Genomic DNA, 21,016 nt, shown 5'->3' with positions numbered 1-21,016 from the left:
TAGAGGAAAGCCTATGGTCCTGTTGGTTTCCTGTCCTTTTGGAGAATGTCCAGAAATAGATGCCTAAGTTGGAGGGGAGAGAGAGTGGGACTTTTCAAAGTAACAGTAAGGGCCAGAGAGATGGCTCAGTGGTTAAGAGCACTGACTGCTCTTCCAGAGGTCCTGAGTTCAATTCCCAGCAACCACACGGTGGCTCACAACCATCTGTAATGAGATCTGATGCCCTCTTCTGGTGTGTCTGAAGGCAGCTACAGTGTACTCACACAAATAAAAATTAAAAAATAATAAATAAAATAAAGTTCCTTTTAAAAAAAAAAGTAACAGTAGAGGCTGGAGAGAGGGTTCAGCGATTAACTCCATTTCCTGGGGACTCTAATGCCCTCTTTTGGCTTCTTTTTGCAGCACTTGGGAGGGTGGGCTGTGGAAGCATAGGTGAGAGTAAGCAGGCTCAAGGGCATGAGAACCAGAGAGCTCACCCTGCTCCTGCTGATGTCAGTGTTGGGTGGCCCTGCCGGAGCAGTGCTGGAGAGCTCGCCCTGGTGGTGCAGATAAGGGAGAGCTGGCGCGCTGTCCTACTTGGCTTTTACCCAGGCCCACCCCAGAATCTGTATCATCTGTGAACGGTTGGGAAGTGTGCAAGGGCCAGTGCTGCTGACCTAAAGCTACAGGATGCCTATGACACAGGGCAGCGATGGGATGACCCGGAGGAGTCCTGGTGAGGATCCAATATTGGTGTAACAGAAGCCAGAGATCTATCTCGAACCAGACCCATGACTCATTGCAGTGAGCATTTGCAAGTGAAGACGTGTGGACAGAGGGGTGTAGTGTGGGACACACTGACACACTGCGGCCTCCACAGTGAGATGTCTTCTAGGCTTTGCTGCTGTTGCTGCTGCTGTTTCTTTGTATGTTTTCCTTGTGGGGGGAGGGGAATTGCAAGGGCAAAGGGCAGATATGAGGGGATGGGGAGATGAGCAGAACTGGGGTGCATGATGTGAAACTCACAACAAGTAAAAATAAAAGTTAAAATATGTATATAAATAAAATGAAAAGTGGCAATAGCAGGGCATGGTGGTGCGTAGCTTTAATTCCAGCACTTGGGAGGCAGGTGGATCTCTGTGTGTTGGAAGCCAGCCTGGTCTACAGAGTGAGTTCCTGGACAGCAAGGGCTACACAGAGAACCCATCTCAGGAAACCAGATAGATGGATGGATGGATGGATGGATGGACAGCCAGGGCTACACAGAAAACCCATCTCAGGAAACCAGATAGATGGATGGATGGATGGATGGATGGATGGACAGCCAGGGCTACACAGAGAACCCATCTCAGGAAACCAAATAGATGGATGGATGGATGGATGGATGGACAGCCAGGGCTACACAGAGAACCCATCTCAGGAAACCAGATAGATGGATGGATGGATGGATGGATGGACAGCCAGGGCTACACAGAAAACCCATCTCAGGAAACCAAATAGATAGATGGATGGATGGATGGATGGATGGATGGATGGATGGATGGATAGATAGATAGATAGATAGTAGCAATAGTAGCTGTTCATGTTTTATTTTGAAATTGTTTTCTGAAATATTTATTCTTGTGTGTGTTGTTGGGGTTGATGTGTATATGGTACCCAGGGAGTCTAGAAGACTCTGGAGTTGGAATTATAGGTGGTGGTGAGCTGCCCAACATGGGTGCTGGGAATTGAATGTAACTGCAAGGTTTTCTACCCGGCCTCTTTGTTCCCAGAAATAACAACTCTGAGACTTAATTATATCTGAATAAATGCTTAGGTCATACACTTTGACTCGTTCCCTGACTAACTCCTAATTTATTTAACCTGTTTATTCTATTTTATGTCTTCCACATGGCTAGTTACCTCTCCTCAGGTTTATGCCACTGTCTCCTGCAGAGTTTGGGGTGCATCTCCCATGCCTGACTCTTTCCCAGAATTCCTTTCTCTTTGCTAGAATGCCCCCTCCTATTTCCTGCCTCAGCTCATTGGCCATGGTTTGTTGTTGTTGTTTTGTTTTTAATTGACAAGTGTGCTCCCACACAGTTTGTACGAGGTTGTCTCTGCAGTAGAACTCAGATCTTGTGTAAATGCAGCAAATGCTCTTACCTGCTGAGCCTTCTTTCTCTCTTGCCCCTACTCATGTTTTTAATGTTAAAGTCAAAAGAAGTTACATTCCATGACTAAATTGAAAAGTAAAATTTTCTGTATTGCCAACTTTTTTTAAGGTGACTAAACTAATTGTTAATATCAAGAAATTGTTCCTGCTAGGCAGTGATGCTGTACTCCTTTAGTCCCAGCAATCGGGAGGCAGAGGCAGGCCAGTCTCCACGTTCAAGGCAGCCTGACCCACATAGCAAGTTCTAGGACAGCCAAGACTACAGATAAACCCTATCATGTGGTAAAACAAAAAATAAAACACACACACATGAGATTTCGCCTCTAATAGTTTGATGTTATTGGCCAATATTCAAAGACATCTTGTGCTAGAGAGGGCCCAAATCAAAGTGGGGCACTCTACCGAGTGTGACGCATAGGGTTTGAACTGGGGGTTCCTATCCGGGGCCTCAAGCAGACATTGAAATATTACAGGTCCTGGTGTGGTCTAAGCTTACATGCATTTTACTAGTGATTAGAAAATGTCACACAAGTTTATCAGTTTGGCTTTTGATCTTGTTATACAGTGATTGACCACAGATAATCCTGCCAGGATTGGTTGGAGGGTAGACTTCTGCAAACGAGGAAGAGTGTAAGCACACCAGCTGAGCACAGCGGCACCCGCCTCTAATCCCAGCACTCTGGAGGCAGCTCTGAGTTTGAAGCCAACCTGGTCTACAGAGTGAGTTCCAGGAGAGCCAGTGCTACACAGAGAAACCCTGTCTCACAAAAAGCAAAAAGTGTAAGAACATTTCGGGTGAGGCTCCTCCCGAGGTGGTGGTGTCAGGCTAATTACGAAGGCCAAGAGGCTCTGCTTTGGCCATGTGAAAGGCAGTTCTATGCTAGTTGTTGGATCCATATTTCCAGACATTTTGTTTGTGTGTCAACTGTCACAGGGCATTGAGAGAGGTTTGAGTGGTCCAGATGAATCTAGTAACCCAAAACTGTCATGGAGCAAATACCTGACTTACTGTGTGCTCTCACAGTGGTTGGCGCAGACTTTCTCGATGCGTCTCAGCCTGGTGGTAGAGGCAGAACAGGCGTGACTGGGCGGGAGTGTTTGAGAGTGCAGTCTCGAGAGTCAGGCTTCAAACCTGTCTGGGCCACATACTAGCTGTGTGACCTTTAGGCAAATTATATAACCTTCTGGAACTCATTTCCTCATTTGTGAAATAAAGTCATAGTGCCTGTTGATGAATTACCATGTGGTCACATAGAGAAAGAGTACGTAGCCTAAACAGAGTAGAGCTGTGTACTCAATGGGAGCATGCCTACGGGGTATCATTAGCTAAATGCTAAACATCCTCCTTCGTGTGCCCTCGTAATTTAAAATAAAAAGAACATTGTATGGTGCAGGACAGGTCTGAGAAATATGTACTGAATGTGAAAAGTGAAAGAAACTTCATTTCCTCTGTTCGCCACTTTCAAAACATTATGTACAAATCAATGTGTTTTTCATCATTGATTTATCGTTTACATACTTATCTGTATGCCTGAGATTGAACACAGGGTCTTGTACATGCCAGGCAACCATTGTACCACTGAGCTAGCCCCAGCCTTTGTCTTCTTAGTATGTAGCTCAGGGTGGCCTCAGATCCATGATAACTTACCTCAGCCTTGTGAGCGTGGGGATCATAAGGATATACTACCACAGATGGCTGTTTGAAAAGAAAAGGAAACCTCTTACCCCAGGCCGAAACATTCTGTGTGGCTAGTGCTCGGCAGTAGATCTGACCCCCTGGATCAGCGCTAGTACCGGCTATGACTGGAGATGGAGCTGAGGGGGAGACTCCTTGACTACATGTGGCCCTTGACGGCAGAAATGGCTGTTGGGGTGATGGTTTCCTAGACCAATTGGTTCCCCAAGTGTAGGTTATCAGGTGGGGACAAGGCTGTGTGTCTTAGCTGCCTTCATGTGGCATAGGCCAGATGCCACCCTGAGCTCAGCTGAGTGCCAAGCACACAAGAACACGCCCTTTCTTTCTCCCTTCATCCCTCCTGCCCCATTCTCTTGGAGAGCAACGGTGCCCATTTTTATCTTGGAGAGGTTGAATGGCCTACCAAGTCGTACCTGTCTTAAAAGATCTTACAGGGTTGGAGAGATGGCTCAGCAGTTAAGAGCAGTTGCTGATCTTACAAGAGTGCCTGGTTCAGTTATCCATACACATAAAGATTTTTTAAAGTTTTTAAAGCTACTTGGGACCTAGGCCCACCAGTGTCATATCATAGGCTTTGGGGAGCCGTGTTTAGCTTTAGAGTCTGTTCCAGAGTGGGCCCCAAGCCCCTCAAGCTTACATTTCCCTTTAAAAAGAGCTGATGCGCTTGCCTAGGAAGCGCAAGGCCCTGGGTTCGGTCCCCAGCTCCGAAAAAAAAAAGAAAAAAAAAAAAAAAAAGAGAGAGCTGATGTGATCTGCCTCATTTTCCAGCATGTCATAAATAGAGCCCTGTTCCCTTCACATTAAGGAAGTCTGGGAGACAGGTTTTTATTTTGTATGTGTGAGAGAGCACAGGCATATGGAGGGCAGAGACCAAGCTTCAGGACAGTTAGCTCTGTTCACTGTGGGATGAGGCTCACACTCAAGTGCTCTGTTCACTGTGGGACTTGCTTGGAGCCCAATGTGACCTTTAACTTTTTAAGAAAATGTTTCTGTATATGGGTATTTCTGCATGCATCTCTGCACCACATTCATGGAATGACTGTGGAGGCCAGAAGAGGATGGCAGATCCTTTAGAGCTGGAGTTTACAGTTATGGACTGCCATGCAGGTGTTGGGAATCAAACCTAGGTAGTGTCTCCACCCCCCCTCCATCCACCCTCCCTACCTTCCCCTCTCTCCCTCTCTAGTTTATTTTATTTTATTTTTATGGGCTCACTATGTGGCCCTGGGTAACCTAGAACTCTCAGAGCCCTGCCTCTGCCTCCCTAGTGCTGAGACTACAGGTTCATGCCACTGGCCCATCTTGACATAATATTATATGCCGGGCTTTTGTGCTAGACATTTCACAGGCTTTAGCATATAAGAAGTGAGTAATTTAAGTCTCTAAATGTAGAAAGGAAACAGCTTGCTATGCTGAGAATCAAAGCACCTAGATTTCAGTCTTGGTTTATTACTGAAAAGTTTGTTGATCTCTGGCGGGGTTTCTGTCCCCTCATCTGTAAACTGAGGACTGGGTGTTGGTTAGATAGTTGCTAGTCTGGCTCTGACATCTGATGGCAGAGCTAAGCGTTTATATTTAAATCCTCAGACTGTTTCTTTGTTGAATTGAACACCTTTAAAAGGGTCGAGAAGGAAGCAATCACTTGATCACTAACTCAAATTACAAAAAAAAAAAAGTTTCTTCTTTTACACATAAAACACTGTTTTAAGAAAGTGAAGCATCACCGACAGGAGCCGGATGTAGATCGCTCCTGAGAGACACAGCCAGAATACAGCAAATACAGAAGCGAATGCCAGCAGCAAACCACTGAACTGAGAATAGGACCCCCGTTGAAGGAATCAGAGAAAGAACTGGAAGAGCTTGAAGGGGCTCGAGACCCCATATGTACAACAATGCCAAGCAACCAGAGCTTCCAGGGACTAAGCCACTACCTAAAGACTATACATAGACTGACCCTGGACTCTGACCTCATAGGTAGCAATGAATATCCTAGTAAGAGCACCAGTGGAAGGGGAAGCCCTGGGTCCTGCTAAGACTGAACCCCCAGTGAACTAGACTGTTGGGGGGAGGGCGGCAATGGGGGAGGGTTGGGAGGGGAACACCCATAAGGAAGGGGAGGGGGGAGGGGGATGTTTGCCCGGAAACCAAAGAATTATTATTAAGTATTAAATAAATAAAAAAAAATGAATAGCGGAAAAAAAAAGTGAAGCATCAGGGTTGGGGATTTAGCTCAGCGGTAGAGCGCTTGCCTAGCAAGCGCAAGGCCCTGGGTTCGGTCCTCAGCTCAAAGAAAAAGAAAGAAAAAAAGAAAAGAAAGTGAAGCATCTAGATACTATAGTCTCAAATTTGCTGCTGAAAATGTGCGCTCCTTTTAGTGGGCTAGTATGAATGCTACCTTTATTTTTGTGCTGGAATATGGATCCTTATGAGAACATCCTGGGTACTGAGCCAATCATAGCACAGGAACTGTTTTTGAGATCAGAAGAGACAAACTGTTGAGAAAGAGATAAGACCAAGGGAAGGTGGCCTTAGCTCACGCCTCTTCAGCTTGTGCTGTCTGTCACCAGGCGTGGCAGGATTTCTCTGAGTTATATATTATAACTCAGAGAGGAGCGACTTGACCTTGGGGTGATGGGAAAGGAAGGGCGTTTTTACAGCTGTAAGCCTTTCTTGCTTCTCTGGGCAGCCCTTTAGTGGGCTGAAGCAGGGTTTGCTACCCTCTCTCTCACTCCCTTCCCTAGTCGTTAAGCTCTATACCGCTGGCAGGCACTCGGCTAGTCAGAGCCTACCAGCAGTTGGCTTCAGTGGAGCAAAGGTAGCCTTTCTGAGCTGTTACAATTAGCTGTGGTACTTGAAGGAAACATAAGAACCTTCAAAAACGGGGTTGAGGATTTAGCTCAGTGGTAGAACGCTTGCCTAGCAAGCGCAAGGCCCTGGGTTCGGTCCCCAGCTCCGAAAAAAAAAGAAAAGAAAAAAAAAAAAAACCTTCAAAAACTGCTCTCACATTTCTGTTTATAAAGTGATAATAATTTTAAATTTAGTTACTGTATTTGTGTCTGTGCACATGTGCATTTTCAGTTGCTACAGCATGTATGTAAGTCAAAGGACAGCTGGAAGGCATCAGTTCCCTCCTGCTCTCTGGGGGAGTAACCCAGGGGGTAAATCGCTTGCTACAACTCCCCAGAATTGTACTCTGACCTACATGTAGGCGAACACTGAAGTGCCACCTCACACACGTATATACAAACGATAATAGATAAATAATTTTAACACATTTTCTGGAAGGACATTGGGTGGAAAACCAAACAGCATGGTGTTCAGCTAGGGCAAGAAAGGGACAGCTTTGGGGACTTGGCAGCCAAAGTACTAAAGCCCTGTCGCATCCCTCTTTTCTTTAAATCCACATCTGTGCCAATTAGCAAGGTTGTCAGAGCATCCTTCACAGTCTCTCCAGCTGCTTTCTCTTGCTGCACCCTGGCGCTCTGCTTGGATTCTTACACTAGTTGATTATTGAGGAGTTACTGTATTTGTGCTTGTTCTGCATGGGTCTGTTCTCAGCACAGCAGCTGGAATGAGCTGGGAGATGTCTATCAAAATGTGCTGGTCTTAGCATCCTTCTGGCTTCCCACCGGGCTCTTAGGAATGCCTGGCAAGCATCTTACTGCCCATCTTCCTCTCTCTTCTGAGTTTTCTGCTCCAGCCAAGGTAGACTCCTCAGGGATCTTACTCTTGCCTGGCCTTCATTCTGCCTCAGGGCTGCTACACTTTCTCCTCTGTGTGCTCTTCTTTCAGACTGTAGTCAAGGTTTACTGTCACCCTCTTCAGTGAGGCATTTCACTTTGGTGAGAGAACAGAGTCTTCTGTAGCCCAGACTGGCTTTGAACACCTTCTCCTGCATGTTGGGATTATGGGCACACACCACCATGCCTGGGCTCTGAGGTTCTACTGACCTTTTTTTTTTTTCTTTTTTTCGGAGCTGGGGACCGAACCCAGGGCCTTGCGCTTGCTAGGCAAGCGCTCTACCACTGAGCTAAATCCCCAACCCCCGAGGGGCAAGTTGTTATCTCAGTTGATGGCACCAGGATGGCTACCAACATCCAGCAGTTAACCATTCAGGATGCAGCTTGTTTGGAAGATTATAGCCGTGTAATGAGATGAAAACTCAAATTAGCTGTATGTTTTATTAAATTAGACTGAAAGGAATGAGGATAAAATTCCACAAGTATGCATGAATTTTTGTTGAACTCATAGCAATCTCCTTACCTCTGCATCTTACGTGTGGGATTAAAAGCTTGCACCACCATGTCCAATTAGCATGGGTTTATAAGGACCTTAGGGCTCAGATCAGGTCCATTCCCTTGCTTGGTTGGGCACAAGCCTGTATTCCCAGCAGCTTCGGGGCCTGAGGTAGGAGTACAATGTCTAGGCCAGACTGGGCAGCTTGTCGAGACTGAAGACATGATGGTGGAGCCTTGCTAGAGTCTGTAGGCACCAAAGATACTCTCATGGCTGTTGTTAAATAGGAAGTTTGTCTGAAGCAGCATGGGCTTTCATTTTTGATGCTTCTACTCGTTGACTGTTTATAGTCACACTTAAAATGTGTTTTTTTCCAAAGCTACATGCATATTATATGTATGAAGTGAGTTCTTTCATTTAGAGAAGTTTGGCTTTATGTTCCTATCTGCTAACTTTTGTGTAAAACAGTGTACAGCTTCATGGACATGAGGAACTTGTCTAATTGGGTTCTGAAGTGATCGTGACTCCATGGTCATGTAGTTTCAGAACAACTCAAGCAGAAGCGTGTGCTCTGCAGCCAACTCTGGCTTAGCTCCTGCTCTCTGGTTCTTCTCTTGTGGCTTTGGACAGTCCGGCCTACCTGTAGAATGGATCTCCCCAGAAACTGGCCGAGAAAGTTGTTAGGAGAGTTGATGATGTAGCGCAGTGAGAAAAGAAGACCTACCCTTCAGTAAGCACTGGGATAATGCATGGCTTTTTAACACTAGTAAACGGCTAACGTCCTTGGGGCTTTTGTTTGGTTAGTTGGTTTTGTTCGTTTGTGTTTTCGTTGTTTTGTTTTTGTCCAAGACCTGTTTCTCTGTGTAGGGCTGCCCTGGAACTAGCTCTGTAGAACAGACTGGCTTCAAACTCAGATGTCTGCCTGTCTCTGCTTCCCAAGTGCTGGGATTAAAGGTGTGCACCACCACCGCCTGGCTCAGGTTTTACTGTTAAAGGTGATAATTAGGCTTATGTAAGGCCACCTCTCTTGCTGCTCCTTGTCTTTTTGCTCTTTTTTTTTTTTCTTTGCATGAGTGTCTTGCCTGTATGTAAGCTGGTGTGCTGTGTCTATGCAGTGCCTGAGGGAGCCAGAAGAGGTCATCGCATCCCCTGGATGTTGTGAGCAGTGTAGGTGTCGGGAATCCAGCCCAAATCTTCTGGAAGAACAGCCAGTGTTCTTAAACCCCTGAACCATCTTTTCAGTCTCCTCTTTTAATATAACACATGCCACAAATGTACCTGGTAAATTCCTGTTCAGTCTTTGTTTTCCCAGTTGTTTTCTTGGCCCTGTTCATAGCTGCCATTGAAGGTTGCTCACACTGGCTGTCCCTGTAGAACACACTTAATTAGGTGAAACTACCCAGGCCACTCTGACAACAGTGTGTCTGCCTTATTTCATGGTGTCTTATCACGGTAGCTCCCAGTGTAGTTGGACCTCCAGGTCATCTGCTTGGGTATTTCCTATGTCAACAGACAAGTGTCCCAGCACTGACACATGTGCTCCACTGTGCTCCTGCTGAGTTTCTTAAGATGGGAAATATTTAAAAACAGTAACTCACACCTTTATAAAGCAAATCCAAAGTGGTACAACTTTCAAGAGCCAGTGCACACCTGAAGGACAGAGTTAGCAGTCTCTTGTAAAATAAGGGATGAGGTGAGGGTTTTTTTGGGTTTACTTTTCTTCTAGAACTTATGCTATCTGTGTGTTGCTGTGATATACCAGATTCTATAAAAATTATTCTTCAAGGTTCCTAATTTTTTTTTTGTGGTAGGCCTCCATGCCTCCATGCCTCCATGCCTACCAGTCCTGCATTCCACCTCTGAGGAGTATCCTTAGCTAACTCTCTTTGTTTCCACCTCTGAGGAGTATCCTTAGCTAACTGTCTTTGTTTCCACCTCTGAGGAGTATCCTTAGCTAACTGTCTTTGTTTCCACCTCTGAGGAGTATCCTTAGCTAACTGTCTTTGTTTCCACCTCTGAGGAGTATCCTTAGCTAACTGTCTTTGTTTCCACCTCTGAGGAGTATCCTTAGCTAACTGTCTTTGTTTTAAGCCCTGGGTTCCTGCTAACCAAAGGATTAATGTGAGTCTTTGTGTTTATAGACACGACAGAGCAGGATTTGTGTTGCTATAAGGTTATATTACCAGGAAGGAAGAAAAAGACAAAAATAATTAATACAATTAGTTGTTTGAGGAAAAGTCTAGCTGTGTAGCCTGGACTGGCCTCAACTCAGGAGTCTCCTTGCCTTAGTTTCCTGATTGCTGGGATCATGAGCCTGTGGTACAATGCCCTGTTATAATAGGGAAAGGCGCTTCATCGAGGAAGAATACCAATAGATCAAATTGGCATAACTGATGTCTTAATACGTTTTGTTGATACATAATCACATAGTTCTGGGCTTTAATAAATATCCACAGTTGTACAATCCTTATGACTTTCTAACTGTTTAGTGTCTTCATTTCCCCCAAAAGACCATTTTCTTAGCAATTATCAGTTGCTACTTCTCATCCTGGCAGCTCCTGCAAGCACTAGTCTGCTTCCTGTCTTTATGGGTTGTTTGCTCCAGGCATTTCATGTGAATAGACTTATTCTTTTTTTGTTCATTTTTGTTTTCTGAGGCAGTGTTTCTCAGGGTAGCCCTGGCTGTCCTGGAACTCAGTCTGTAGCCCAGGCTGGCAACTCAAGAGCCCCGCCTGCCTCCTAAGTGCTGGCATCAGAGGTGTGCCCCACTGCCACCAGCCAGTTTGTATCTGACTTTATTTGCTCTCTTTCCAAGGGTCGTTTGTGCTGTAACAGTCACTTCACTTCTTTTTCTGCCCAGGTAGTAATCTAAGTTCAGAGTATATTCCATGTTCCTCGGCATTTATAAGTTTGGGCCTGGAGAAACGGCTCAGCAGTTAAAAGTGCTCACTGCTCTTCAGGAAGATGATACCCACATCTGGTGGCTCACAGCTGCCTTTAATTCCTGCTCCATGGGATCAGTCAGTCCCTGCCTTCTGGCCTCCATAGGCATGCACACACAGGGTCAGACACAGAGATATAAGGAAACATTTAAATTATCTTTGTAAACTTGGGCTATTTCTATTTTTGGCTGTTTTAAATGATAGTGTGAGTTCAGGCTTATATGAAATGTACATATGTAGTTCTTCAGTGTATGAGTGACACAGATAAAAATGCATATGGGACAGGGTAGATAGAATGATAGTACGTTTGCGAGCCCAGGAAGCCCTGATCCCGTCCCCTGCACCATCACAATAGCCACAGAGCTGGGCTTAGGGTACTTGCCTGTGGTGTCTGCCTCTCAGAATGTCAAGGTAGGAGGGTCGATTTTGCCAGTAAGACAGAGACGTCCTGGGCAGCATAGAGACCCAGTCTTTAGTGTCAACAAAAGCATTAGGAATAAGTTCTCTTGAGTTTTATCAGTGTGTAGGACAAGGAAGTCTTATCCTGAGAATTATTGGTATATACCTAATGGAAATTTTTGAAAAACCAAGAACATTTAATTAAAAAGTTTGTATGGTTTAGGCCAAGTAATTTTTCGATTCCTTTGTTGTGGTTACTTGGGGGAGATGCCATGATTCTTTGTTCTTACTTCCACAGTATAGCGATTACATGGGAAAAAACTCTCAGTTTGCAATTGATACTTTTGAATAAAAACACTAGGTATAACCTGGCTAATTGAAATGTAAACAAACAATGAAAGATTATACAATTAAGATACTATTTATTAAAACTTTCACTGATTTTTCTTTTCTCTGTTTTCATTTTGAAGCACTAGGGAATTGGTTTGGAGAACGGGTTCAGAGTGTCTTAGCTTTGGAGTCAGGCAGAGTGAATTAAGTTCTCTCTCTAGTTTTGTGGGCTCCGTGGCTTGAACCCATTATTTAACCTCTCTAAGCCCCTTTCCTAATCTGTAAAGTCAAAACTAGTAACTGTCTTCACAGAGAAAGCACAGAAATTAAGAATGTGAAAAGCCCTTGGCACTGTACTAAGGAGATTGGAAACGAGTGAGGACACGGACTTTGTAGTGCAGCGACCCTTCCTTTAGTTTATACTGTTGGAGCTCATAGGACCATCCTGACACTTCCCTAAGTATTGGACCATGGGCCACACGGGTCACATTTATTAAGTGACTCAGTTCTTATATATACCCCTCCTCTGCCACACACACACACACACACACACACACACACACACACACACACACACCACACACATGTCTGCACGAACTCTTGAAGCTACAGGATACTATTGTTATTTTAAGTTAAATACCATAAGTTAAATACAGCAATTTTAGGTATACGAAAAATGGAACAGAAACAAAATTTTCCTCCCCTGCTTCCTGTTTCTCCCACCTTAGACCTAGCACCTGTTAACTGTCATTGCGGTCCATCTGTCACAATGATGGACCAGGGTTGACATGTTTTGGTTGACTGAGGTCCTTGGCATATATGTGTGCTTTACTCTTGATGGTTCTGTGGGTTCTGACTGATGTGTAATGTGCCATACTTCTGGTGTCATTCAGAATAGCGTGTTGCCCCTTGCAACCCTGTAGCTGGTCCTGACTCTATTGTTTTGCTTTTCTAGAATCTCATAGAGTTGGAACCCTTCAGTGTGTACATAGCCTTTCAGACCAGTTTACCCAGCAGCTTATAGTTAGAGGTCCATGTCTTTTTCTGGTTTGATGGCATATATCCTTTTATTGCTGAATAGTATTTCACTGTCTGAATAGGTCATAGTTTGTTGATTCATTCCTCTACTAATGGCATCTTGGTTGTTTCCAAATTTCCGGCACTTCTGAGAACTGTTAAAAGCATTTGTGTGGAAATAAACATCATCTGGTAAAAGTGGTCTTTTGTGTCTGAGGAGAGGTTTTGAGACACTGTACCTAGGATGGGCCTTGACACACTGTACCTAGACAGGCCTGACACTTAACTGTGGAGTCCAGGCTAGTCTTGAACTTGTAGCACTCCTCCTACATCATCAGCTTCTAAGTGCTAGACTGGATCCCTGTTTTGTTAAAAGTTAGTACTGTCTTCCAAAGTGGCTATGGCCTTTTCTAGTGCTTAGTTCCTTTTGCCCTGTGGCCATAAATGAAACAGTGACAGCAGAGTTGGCAAGACTCTTGAGGGCCATTTACCTGATTGACGGACAGTGACTAGTGTGTCGTTGTTCTGATGCTGCTCCCTGTGACTGGTGTTGATGCCGTTCACAGGTCAGCTCTGCTCGGATGTGTGTGTGTTCACGTCGTTCGCCCCTTTGGAAGTGTGCCCATACTGAATGTTAAGAGATGTCTGTGTTTCAGGATACAAGTCCTTCGAAACCTGTACACTTTGCAGATATCTTCTCAGTCTGAGATGTGACTTTTAATTTTCTTTTTAGGATTTTTGTTGTTGTGGTGGTGGTGTTTTTTGAGACAGGGCTTCTCTTTGTAGCCCTGGCTGTCTGCAACTTGCTCTGTAGACCAGGTGCTCCTCAAACTCAGGAGATCAGCCTGCCTTTGAACTACAATCCCCAGGCTTGGAATTAATATGCATTTGTCAGGCTTAAGGATGTATTTATTTTGACATTTTTTCATCACTCTATTAAAGCCAACTCTTCCTTTAAAACGTGATCAATTTCCAATTATAATTATATCTATTTTAAAAAATGAAATGGAACTCTTGTAGCCTAGGCTAGATTCAAATTCTCTATGGAGTCGGGGCCAGCCTTGAACTCCTGATCCTTCTGCCTCAACTTCTTGAGTGCATTGCCACATCTAACTTACCTCTTGTTTAGAGTTATTTTCCTCTGAAGGTGGCATTGCTCCCCATTGCCATACAGCGCCACCTTGTGGGAGGAGGGGGTTTGACTGGAGGCATCCCGATGTTTAGCTATGAAGGAATCTGCCAAGAATTATGTTCTTACATTAATCATGGTTTCCGACTTCCACAATAATACTTGCCTTCTGTTATGTGGACTAAGTCAATGGGTAAAGGGGTAAAGATTCTCTTATCTTTTTTGGGAAGAAATCTTGAAGATAAAAAGTCAGACAAACATGTATTCTTTGGGATTCAAAAGTCCTTCAAAGTCATAGAATGTGGGGACTTATGTAGTCCATGCCCTATGTCTGGTGCTGATCCAGATACTGATACACAGCTAAGGCTGACCGGGATCTCTGATCTCGGGAAATGAAACAAGCATTTGAACAGCTCCCTGAGCTGGGAACGAGTCAGATAACAGACGGGGCTCCTTTAGACAGGCAGGTGAGGGAGAGCTCTGGTAAGTGCCAGGAGGGGCTGTCACAGCTCTGAGGAGCTGAGTGGAGTGGTCCAGTCCAGCATCAGAGCAGTGTTTATGTAGATGAAGTAATGTACCTAATGGCCGAGCTGCAGCGGACTCCAGTCAGGCTGCTTTGCAGAGGTCGGAGCTCCAGCAGTGACAGTGGTGATGTGACCAGAGACTGAGTATATTGTCTTCTTATCTCTTAGCATTATTTACTTTATGTATATGAGTGTTTCCCTGCATGTATGTATGCATGTGTACCATGTATGTGCAGGAGGCTTCAGAGGGCCAGTACAGGGTGTTGGATATCCTGGTACTGGAGTTTCACAGACTGTTGTTAAATGCCATGTGGGTGCTGAGACTTCACCCCAGGTCCTCTGCAAGAGCACCCAATCCTTTTTTTTTTTTTTTTCCGGAGCTGGGGACCGAACCCAGGGCCTTGCGCTTCCTAGGCAAGCGCTCTACCACTGAGCTAAATCCCCAACCCCCAGAGCACCCAATATTCTTAACCACTGAGCCATCTCCAGCCTACACTTCTGGTATTTTAAGTCAGTACACGGAGATGTAACATAACATGTCAGACCCAGAAGGAGCTTAGAGTCAGTCCTCCGGTGCACGGAAGAGCTAAGGGTCTTTCAAAATGGCTGTCTGTACCCACCTTGATGGATCCTTTCCATGGTTTCTGTGAGCTTCTTACTTATCACTAGCTAAAATTTCGTATTAAACATACTAAATTCTTCCAGGTCATTTATCTTTGCTATCCTGCAGTTCCTTTTCCATAGGAAGTGAAAGTAGGACAGAGCTAAAGCTTCCTCAGAGCAGAGTCAGAGCCATTGCCCTAAAAGAAACCTCCTCAGAGTCTGCCAGGCTCCTTCCGGGAACTGAGAGGCAGCGGTGAAGGAAAGCCCTTCCCATCAGCGTCAGCAAAGTCAGCGCACAACTAGGGAGAGAGCTTGAGTCTCAGTCAGGGGTTTGTGCTACCTAAGAATTGAGTTCCCTTTCGGAAAGTCAAGTCCACTTTCTTTTTTTAAAATGGTTTTTATCAAGCCTTTATTATATACACTATAACTAACTTCAGACACAGCAGAAGAGCACATCAGATCCATTACAGATGGTCGTGAGCTACCATGTGGTTGCTGGGATTTGAACTCAGGACCACTAGAAGAGCAGTCAGTGCTCTTAACCTCTGAGCCATCTCTCTAACCCTAGTGTCCACTTTATAAAAACAGCTTCTGAGGTACAGTTTATGTGCCATAAACTTTGCTTGTTTTAAGCCAGATATTTGGTGGCCTTCAATGCCATCAGAGGCAGGTGGATCTCTTGAGTTTGAAGCCAATCTCGTGCACATAGTGAAAACCTGTCTCAAAAAATAAATAAGTGAACTTTAAGTGAACAGTGTAGTAATCCTCAGCACAGGTAGAAAGCTGCAGAACCACAGCCACAGCCTGTCGTCACTTAGAGCACTCTGTCTCTTTCTCTATCCAGTCCAACCCCGGCAGCCAGTCTTCTCACCTCAGCAGAGTCGATGGCTGTAGACATAAGCAGGGTCATACATTATGTGTGCCTTGTTTTGGGTTTTGTTTTGGGGGTTGTTTGGTTGGTTGGTTTTGGTTTGGTTTGGTTTGGTTTCTGGCCTCTTCCACTTGTATAATGTGGTCAGAATTTATCCAACAATAGTCTGTGTGACGGAAGACATTTTCTTTATTGATAGGTGATAGACTGTTTCTTCTGTAAGATAGAGTTGTTTCTTTAGTTGTTATGAATGAACAAAGACGCCATGAACATTTCTGTGGAGTGCTTTGTGAGGACAGATGTTACTTCCCCCAGCGGATACTGAGAAGTGGTACTGCTGGACCACATGGTTAATCTGTGCCTCATATCGTAAGAAACTGCTGTGTCGTCATTGTTAAGAATGGCCACACCACTACACGTCCACCACGAGTGTGCAGGGTTCCTATTTTCCACATCCTTGTTAACACTTATAGTATCTGTCTTTTGATTATAGATACTACTTCTATTTTTGTGTCTGTGCACATGTATGTTCATGTGTATGTCAAGTATGTTTGTGTGTGGGGTGCATATGCTGTGTATATTCATGTGTTTGGATACATGTGTGTGTGTGTGGAGGGGAACCCAGGGGGTGCTCTTTGAGGTGCTGTCCAATCTTTACTTTTTTTTTTTTTAAGATTTATTCATTTATTATATACAAGTACACTGTGGCTGTCTTCAGACACACCAGAAGAGGGCATCGGATCTCTTTACAGATGGTTGTGAGCCACCATGTGGTTGCTGGGAATTGAACTCAGGACCTCTAGAAGAGTGCTCTTAACCGCTGAGCCATCCCTCCAGCCCTCTTTACGTCTTTTAAATTGTTGTTGTTTGTAGTTTGCACAGGCTCTCCCTGTGCAGTCCTGGCAGGCCTGGAACGCTTACAAGTTCTTTTGCCTCTGCCTCTGTCTCTGCGTGAGTACTGGGACTAAAGGCGTGTGCCACCACACTTGGCCACCTGGGGACTGGGACTAAAGGTGTGGACCACCACCCCTGCCACTTTGCTTTTAGAGATGTAGTCTGTTGCTTGGTCAACAGCCCCAGTGTTCAGGAGTTGTTGCCTCTGCAGTGCTGGAGCCGCAAGTGTGCTACCGTGCCCTGATTATTCTCCATGACGATTTGCCAGAGGTCCTCTTGGCCTTGGTGTTTGATGTTGAGACAAGAGTTTTACTGTGTGGCCCTGACTGGCCTGAAATGTGCAGTATAGACTGGACTGACCTCAAACTCACAGAGCCCCTGCCTCCAGATGGCTAAAATTAAAGATGTGCACCACCATACCTGCTCCCCCTTGTTTCTGAACGTCGATGAAGGATTAATGAAAAAACCTTGGAATGTTTTCTGGGCAGAGGTTCTCAACCTGAGGGTCATGGGCCCTTTGGGGGACACATATCAGATATCCTGCATATCAGGTATTTACATTAAGATTCATAACACACGGGGTTGGGGATTTAGCTCAGTGGTAGAGCGCTTGCCTAGCACGCGCAAGGCCCTGGGTTCGGTCCCCAGCTCTGGAAAAAAAAAAAAAGAAAAAAAAAGATTCATAACACACACATGCAGAGAAATATTAATTTAAAAGTAAAATGAGGGGTTGGGAAAGGCTTCTGTGTATTTATCTTGAAAAGTGAGCTTGCTACAAAGCGTCCGGCTTGGAAGGAAAAGAATAAGACGAGAAAGTGCCATTCTGTATGGGAAAAGCTTCCTGGGTCTATATCTTGAAATGTAGTTTTGCTACAAGTGCATCCCATTTGGAACGAAGAGATTTCGCAAAGAAATCTGTATGGGGAAACATACAGAATTTAGCTCAGTGGTAGAGCACTTGCCAAGCACAAGGCCCTGGGTTCGGTCCTCAGGTGGGGGGGGGGGTGGATAAAATAAAATAAAATGAAACATTTGATCTAAAAGAGACTTTTGTCAATGCATGAGATAGAGAATGAGTCCAGTTCCCGCCCCCCCATGGGAAACATTCACTTACAATGTAGCCTTTTTCCTACTTGGTTTTGAAGCATTGCGTCTTTTTTTTTTTTTCCTTTTTAAATGGGGTTGATTATGAGATGTCAGCTTGTTCGTTTCTATCTTTGCATTGTGTGTTTTTTTATTTGCTTAGTTAACTTGTACTGGGGGAGAGGTGCTGGTGTGGGCGTGTATGTCCTGGGGTGCAGATATGAGGGCGGTCAGAGGACCATGTTGGAGTCCGTCCTTTTACCTTGCGGTCCCCAGTCAGACTCAGGCTGGATTTTGGCTGTTGGCTTGGCAGCGGTCTTCTCTACTGAGCTCTCTCACCACTCTACTATGTGATGGTTTTCCTTTTTAGATTTTTAAAACTAATTTTATATGTGTATGTGTGTGTAACACACATGCCAGTGCCCACAGAAGTGCTGAGGAGAGCATTGAGTTCCCTGGGGCTGGAGTTACGGACAGCTGGAAGCTGGTGTGTGGGAGCTGGGAGTGCTCTTGACCACTGGGCCATCTCTCCAGCCTGAGCTGTGTCTGCTAGCAGGAAGTTTAAAGTAGAAAGCTCTTTATACGAGGAGCCTAAATTGTGCTATTAATCTTTTCTCTACAGATGATATTAACCGTGTTCTTGAGCAACAATGAACAGATTTTAACAGAAGTTCCTATAACACCTGAAACCACCTGTCGAGATGTCGTAGAATTCTGCAAGGAACCTGGAGAGGGCGGCTGCCACCTGGCCGAAGTGTGGAGAGGAAGTGGTATGTCAGGCTGTCCGGTGCTAGCCACATACAGCTCGGGGCTCAGTTGGAAACACTGCTGTGGCTCCAGTTATCTGTGGTAGAAGGCAGCTCATGTAAAGGAAACCGTGAGTGGGATAGCTCAGTGGTGTGTACTTGTGAGTCCTAGCCTTCTGTAATGGGGGTTCTGTGGATCAGACTCGAGTCACACTTGGTGCCAAGCACCTGACTCATCTTGTTGGCCCATCAGCAACCGTTTTTAACGTTTTTGTTTTTGGTGTGTGTTATGTTGTATTTTATGGTGCTGGGGATGGAACTTAGGACCTTACAAATGCTCAGTATACACTCTACCAAAGAGCTATACGTCAGCTTCTGTTCAACAACCCTTTTCTGTCCTAATAACATCAGGAAGATGGCATGTGGCGTATGTGGTAAGTCCTCCACAAACAGTATTAAACTGAAAATGGTAAAATCCTGGCTCTTATATTAAAAGACTTGTTAGCAAGCAGGCAGAGAAAATTCTCAAAGATAATATGATTAAAGAAGAAATTTAAGCTGGGTGTGTTAGTGCATGCCTGTCTCCTATAATTCTGGCACTTGAGGTGAAGGCAGGAGGATCAGGAGTTCAAGGTTACCTTCTTCCACATAGTTTGAGGCCAGCCTAGGACCTGCATGAGACCTCATCTTGAAAAGACAAAGTAAGAGCTAACAAGACAATAAAGAGGGGTTGAACCTAGAAGACAAGGAAGAAATCCACTGCACACAGGTCCTGGAGCGTAGGGAGCTAGAAAGCGGCTGTGCAGATCTCAAATAGGAACGGCATATGAAAGTGATGCTTAGAGGAAATATGCCCGGTAACTGAGGTGGGCAGCGAGAGAGTCATCGTCCACGAGTGTGAGGTGTCCAAAGGAAATGTGTACCCAACTCTTAGAGACAGGTTATTGTTAAATACTCTTTATTCTTTGAAAGTTTCATATTTTTAATTATTTGTAGTTGTGTGTGTGTGTGTGCTGAGACCAGGGAGTTGCATATGCTCTCATGGATGAGATTCTATACAGGAAGGAAGTGTTAGCGAGAAGCTGCTGAAATCCAGATAGAGCCAGTAATCTACAGTGGTCTGCCAGTGCGAACTGCTTGGTTTTGAAAGCTCTACATTAGGGAGACTCAGATAAAGGTATGTAGTACTGCCTTGGCAGTTATTCTACAGTGTGGACTAAAATCTCTTGACAAAGTATCTCACTAGGTAGCCCAGGCTGACAGGACCTACCTATTCATAAGGCTGACTTGAAACTTGCTGTCTTCTTAGCTCTGCCTCCCAAGTGATGGGAGTATAGACATGGCATGTAATAGTTTAAAATTATTAATATTTCAGAATAAAACATTTTTGAGAGATATGATGTGGGAACTTGAGAGATTATTTCTCAGTAATTAGGAATGCTTGCTGCTTTTGCAGAAGCCCAGTGTTCAGTTCCTGGCACCCATGTTAGGTTGCTGACAACTTCCTTCTAACTCCAGCTTTAGAGGATCCGGTTCCCTTTTCCAGCCTCCATGGGTACCTGAGTACCCCTGCCCATGCCTATACTTAGACACATACACATAAAAGGAGTCTTTTAAAAAGATAATATGGGGGTTGGGGATTTAGCTCAGTGTTAGACTGCTTGCCTGTTTATGTGAGGCCCCGAGTTCAGCCCTCAGACAAAACCAAAACAGTGGTGCTACAGAGGAGCAGATTGCAGTACCCAAGGCCCACAGCAGCCTCATTGGAAACAGAGCTAGTGAGACAGAGATGCAGTCGGGGCACTGTCCCCTCTTGGATGCTGGAGTTCCTTTGCTGTGCATTATTGTGTTTGTACGTTGCCCCGTTGTCCTTCATTTCTCATTAATTCTACTTGTTTATTAAAGTAAAGAGTGATGCTTGTAATGTTCTTGGATTCGTGGGGGGGAGGGGAGTGAGACAAGTGTGGGAGAGCAAGCGTGGGGTCTGCACTGACGGTGTCCCTGTCTTTGTTTCTGGAGTGAACTGTAGTCTTTTCTCCTAGAGCGTCCCATCCCCTGTGACCACATGATGTATGAGCACCTACAGAAGTGGGGGCCTCGCAGGGAAGAGGTAAAATTTTTTCTTCGCCATGAGGATTCTCCAACTGAGAGCAGTGAACAAGGTTGGTAAATGCTTTCTAAAACCTCCCTCAATTCTTAACTTTGGTCATATTCGTTAATTTTAGAAAAGACTCAAAATTGTCAGGACAGAGAATGTGCATTCCCGTGCCCTTGACCTCTGTGATGCAGACTTGAGTGTGTCACAGCTGTAGGCACCGGCTCTCGCTTTCTCACAGGGCATTGTGGGTAAGATGATGCACTGGGTATGATAATGTGTAGGCATGCAGTGTATGAAGGTATTAATATTAATAA

At 44.9% G+C, this 21,016-nt stretch overlaps 1 protein-coding gene across 7 annotated transcripts in view; it reads left to right on the top strand.

Moving 5' to 3' along the window:
- The window catches only part of Ppp1r13b (protein phosphatase 1, regulatory subunit 13B), a 73,235-nt gene that overhangs the window by 15,791 nt on the left and 36,428 nt on the right, over positions 1-21,016 (top strand). For 5 of the 7 annotated variants that reach the window (XM_039112418.2, XM_039112417.2, NM_001395106.1 and 2 more), the window contains exons 2-3: positions 18,481-18,628; positions 20,647-20,766. In XM_039112418.2, the coding sequence (XP_038968346.1) occupies positions 18,481-18,628; positions 20,647-20,766 (268 nt within the window). Of the gene's footprint in view, positions 1-18,092; positions 18,346-18,480; positions 18,736-20,646; positions 20,767-21,016 lie in introns of those variants that run through there. The other 2 variants (XM_063262028.1, XM_008764941.3) reach the window with 2 other exon arrangements.

The sequence above is a fragment of the Rattus norvegicus genome, chromosome 6 (genome assembly GCF_036323735.1).
Source record: "Rattus norvegicus strain BN/NHsdMcwi chromosome 6, GRCr8, whole genome shotgun sequence".
Classification (NCBI taxonomy): Eukaryota; Metazoa; Chordata; class Mammalia; order Rodentia; family Muridae; genus Rattus; species Rattus norvegicus.
Note: the sequence above shows the minus strand (reverse complement) of the source record. Positions and strands in the feature narration are given on the sequence as shown.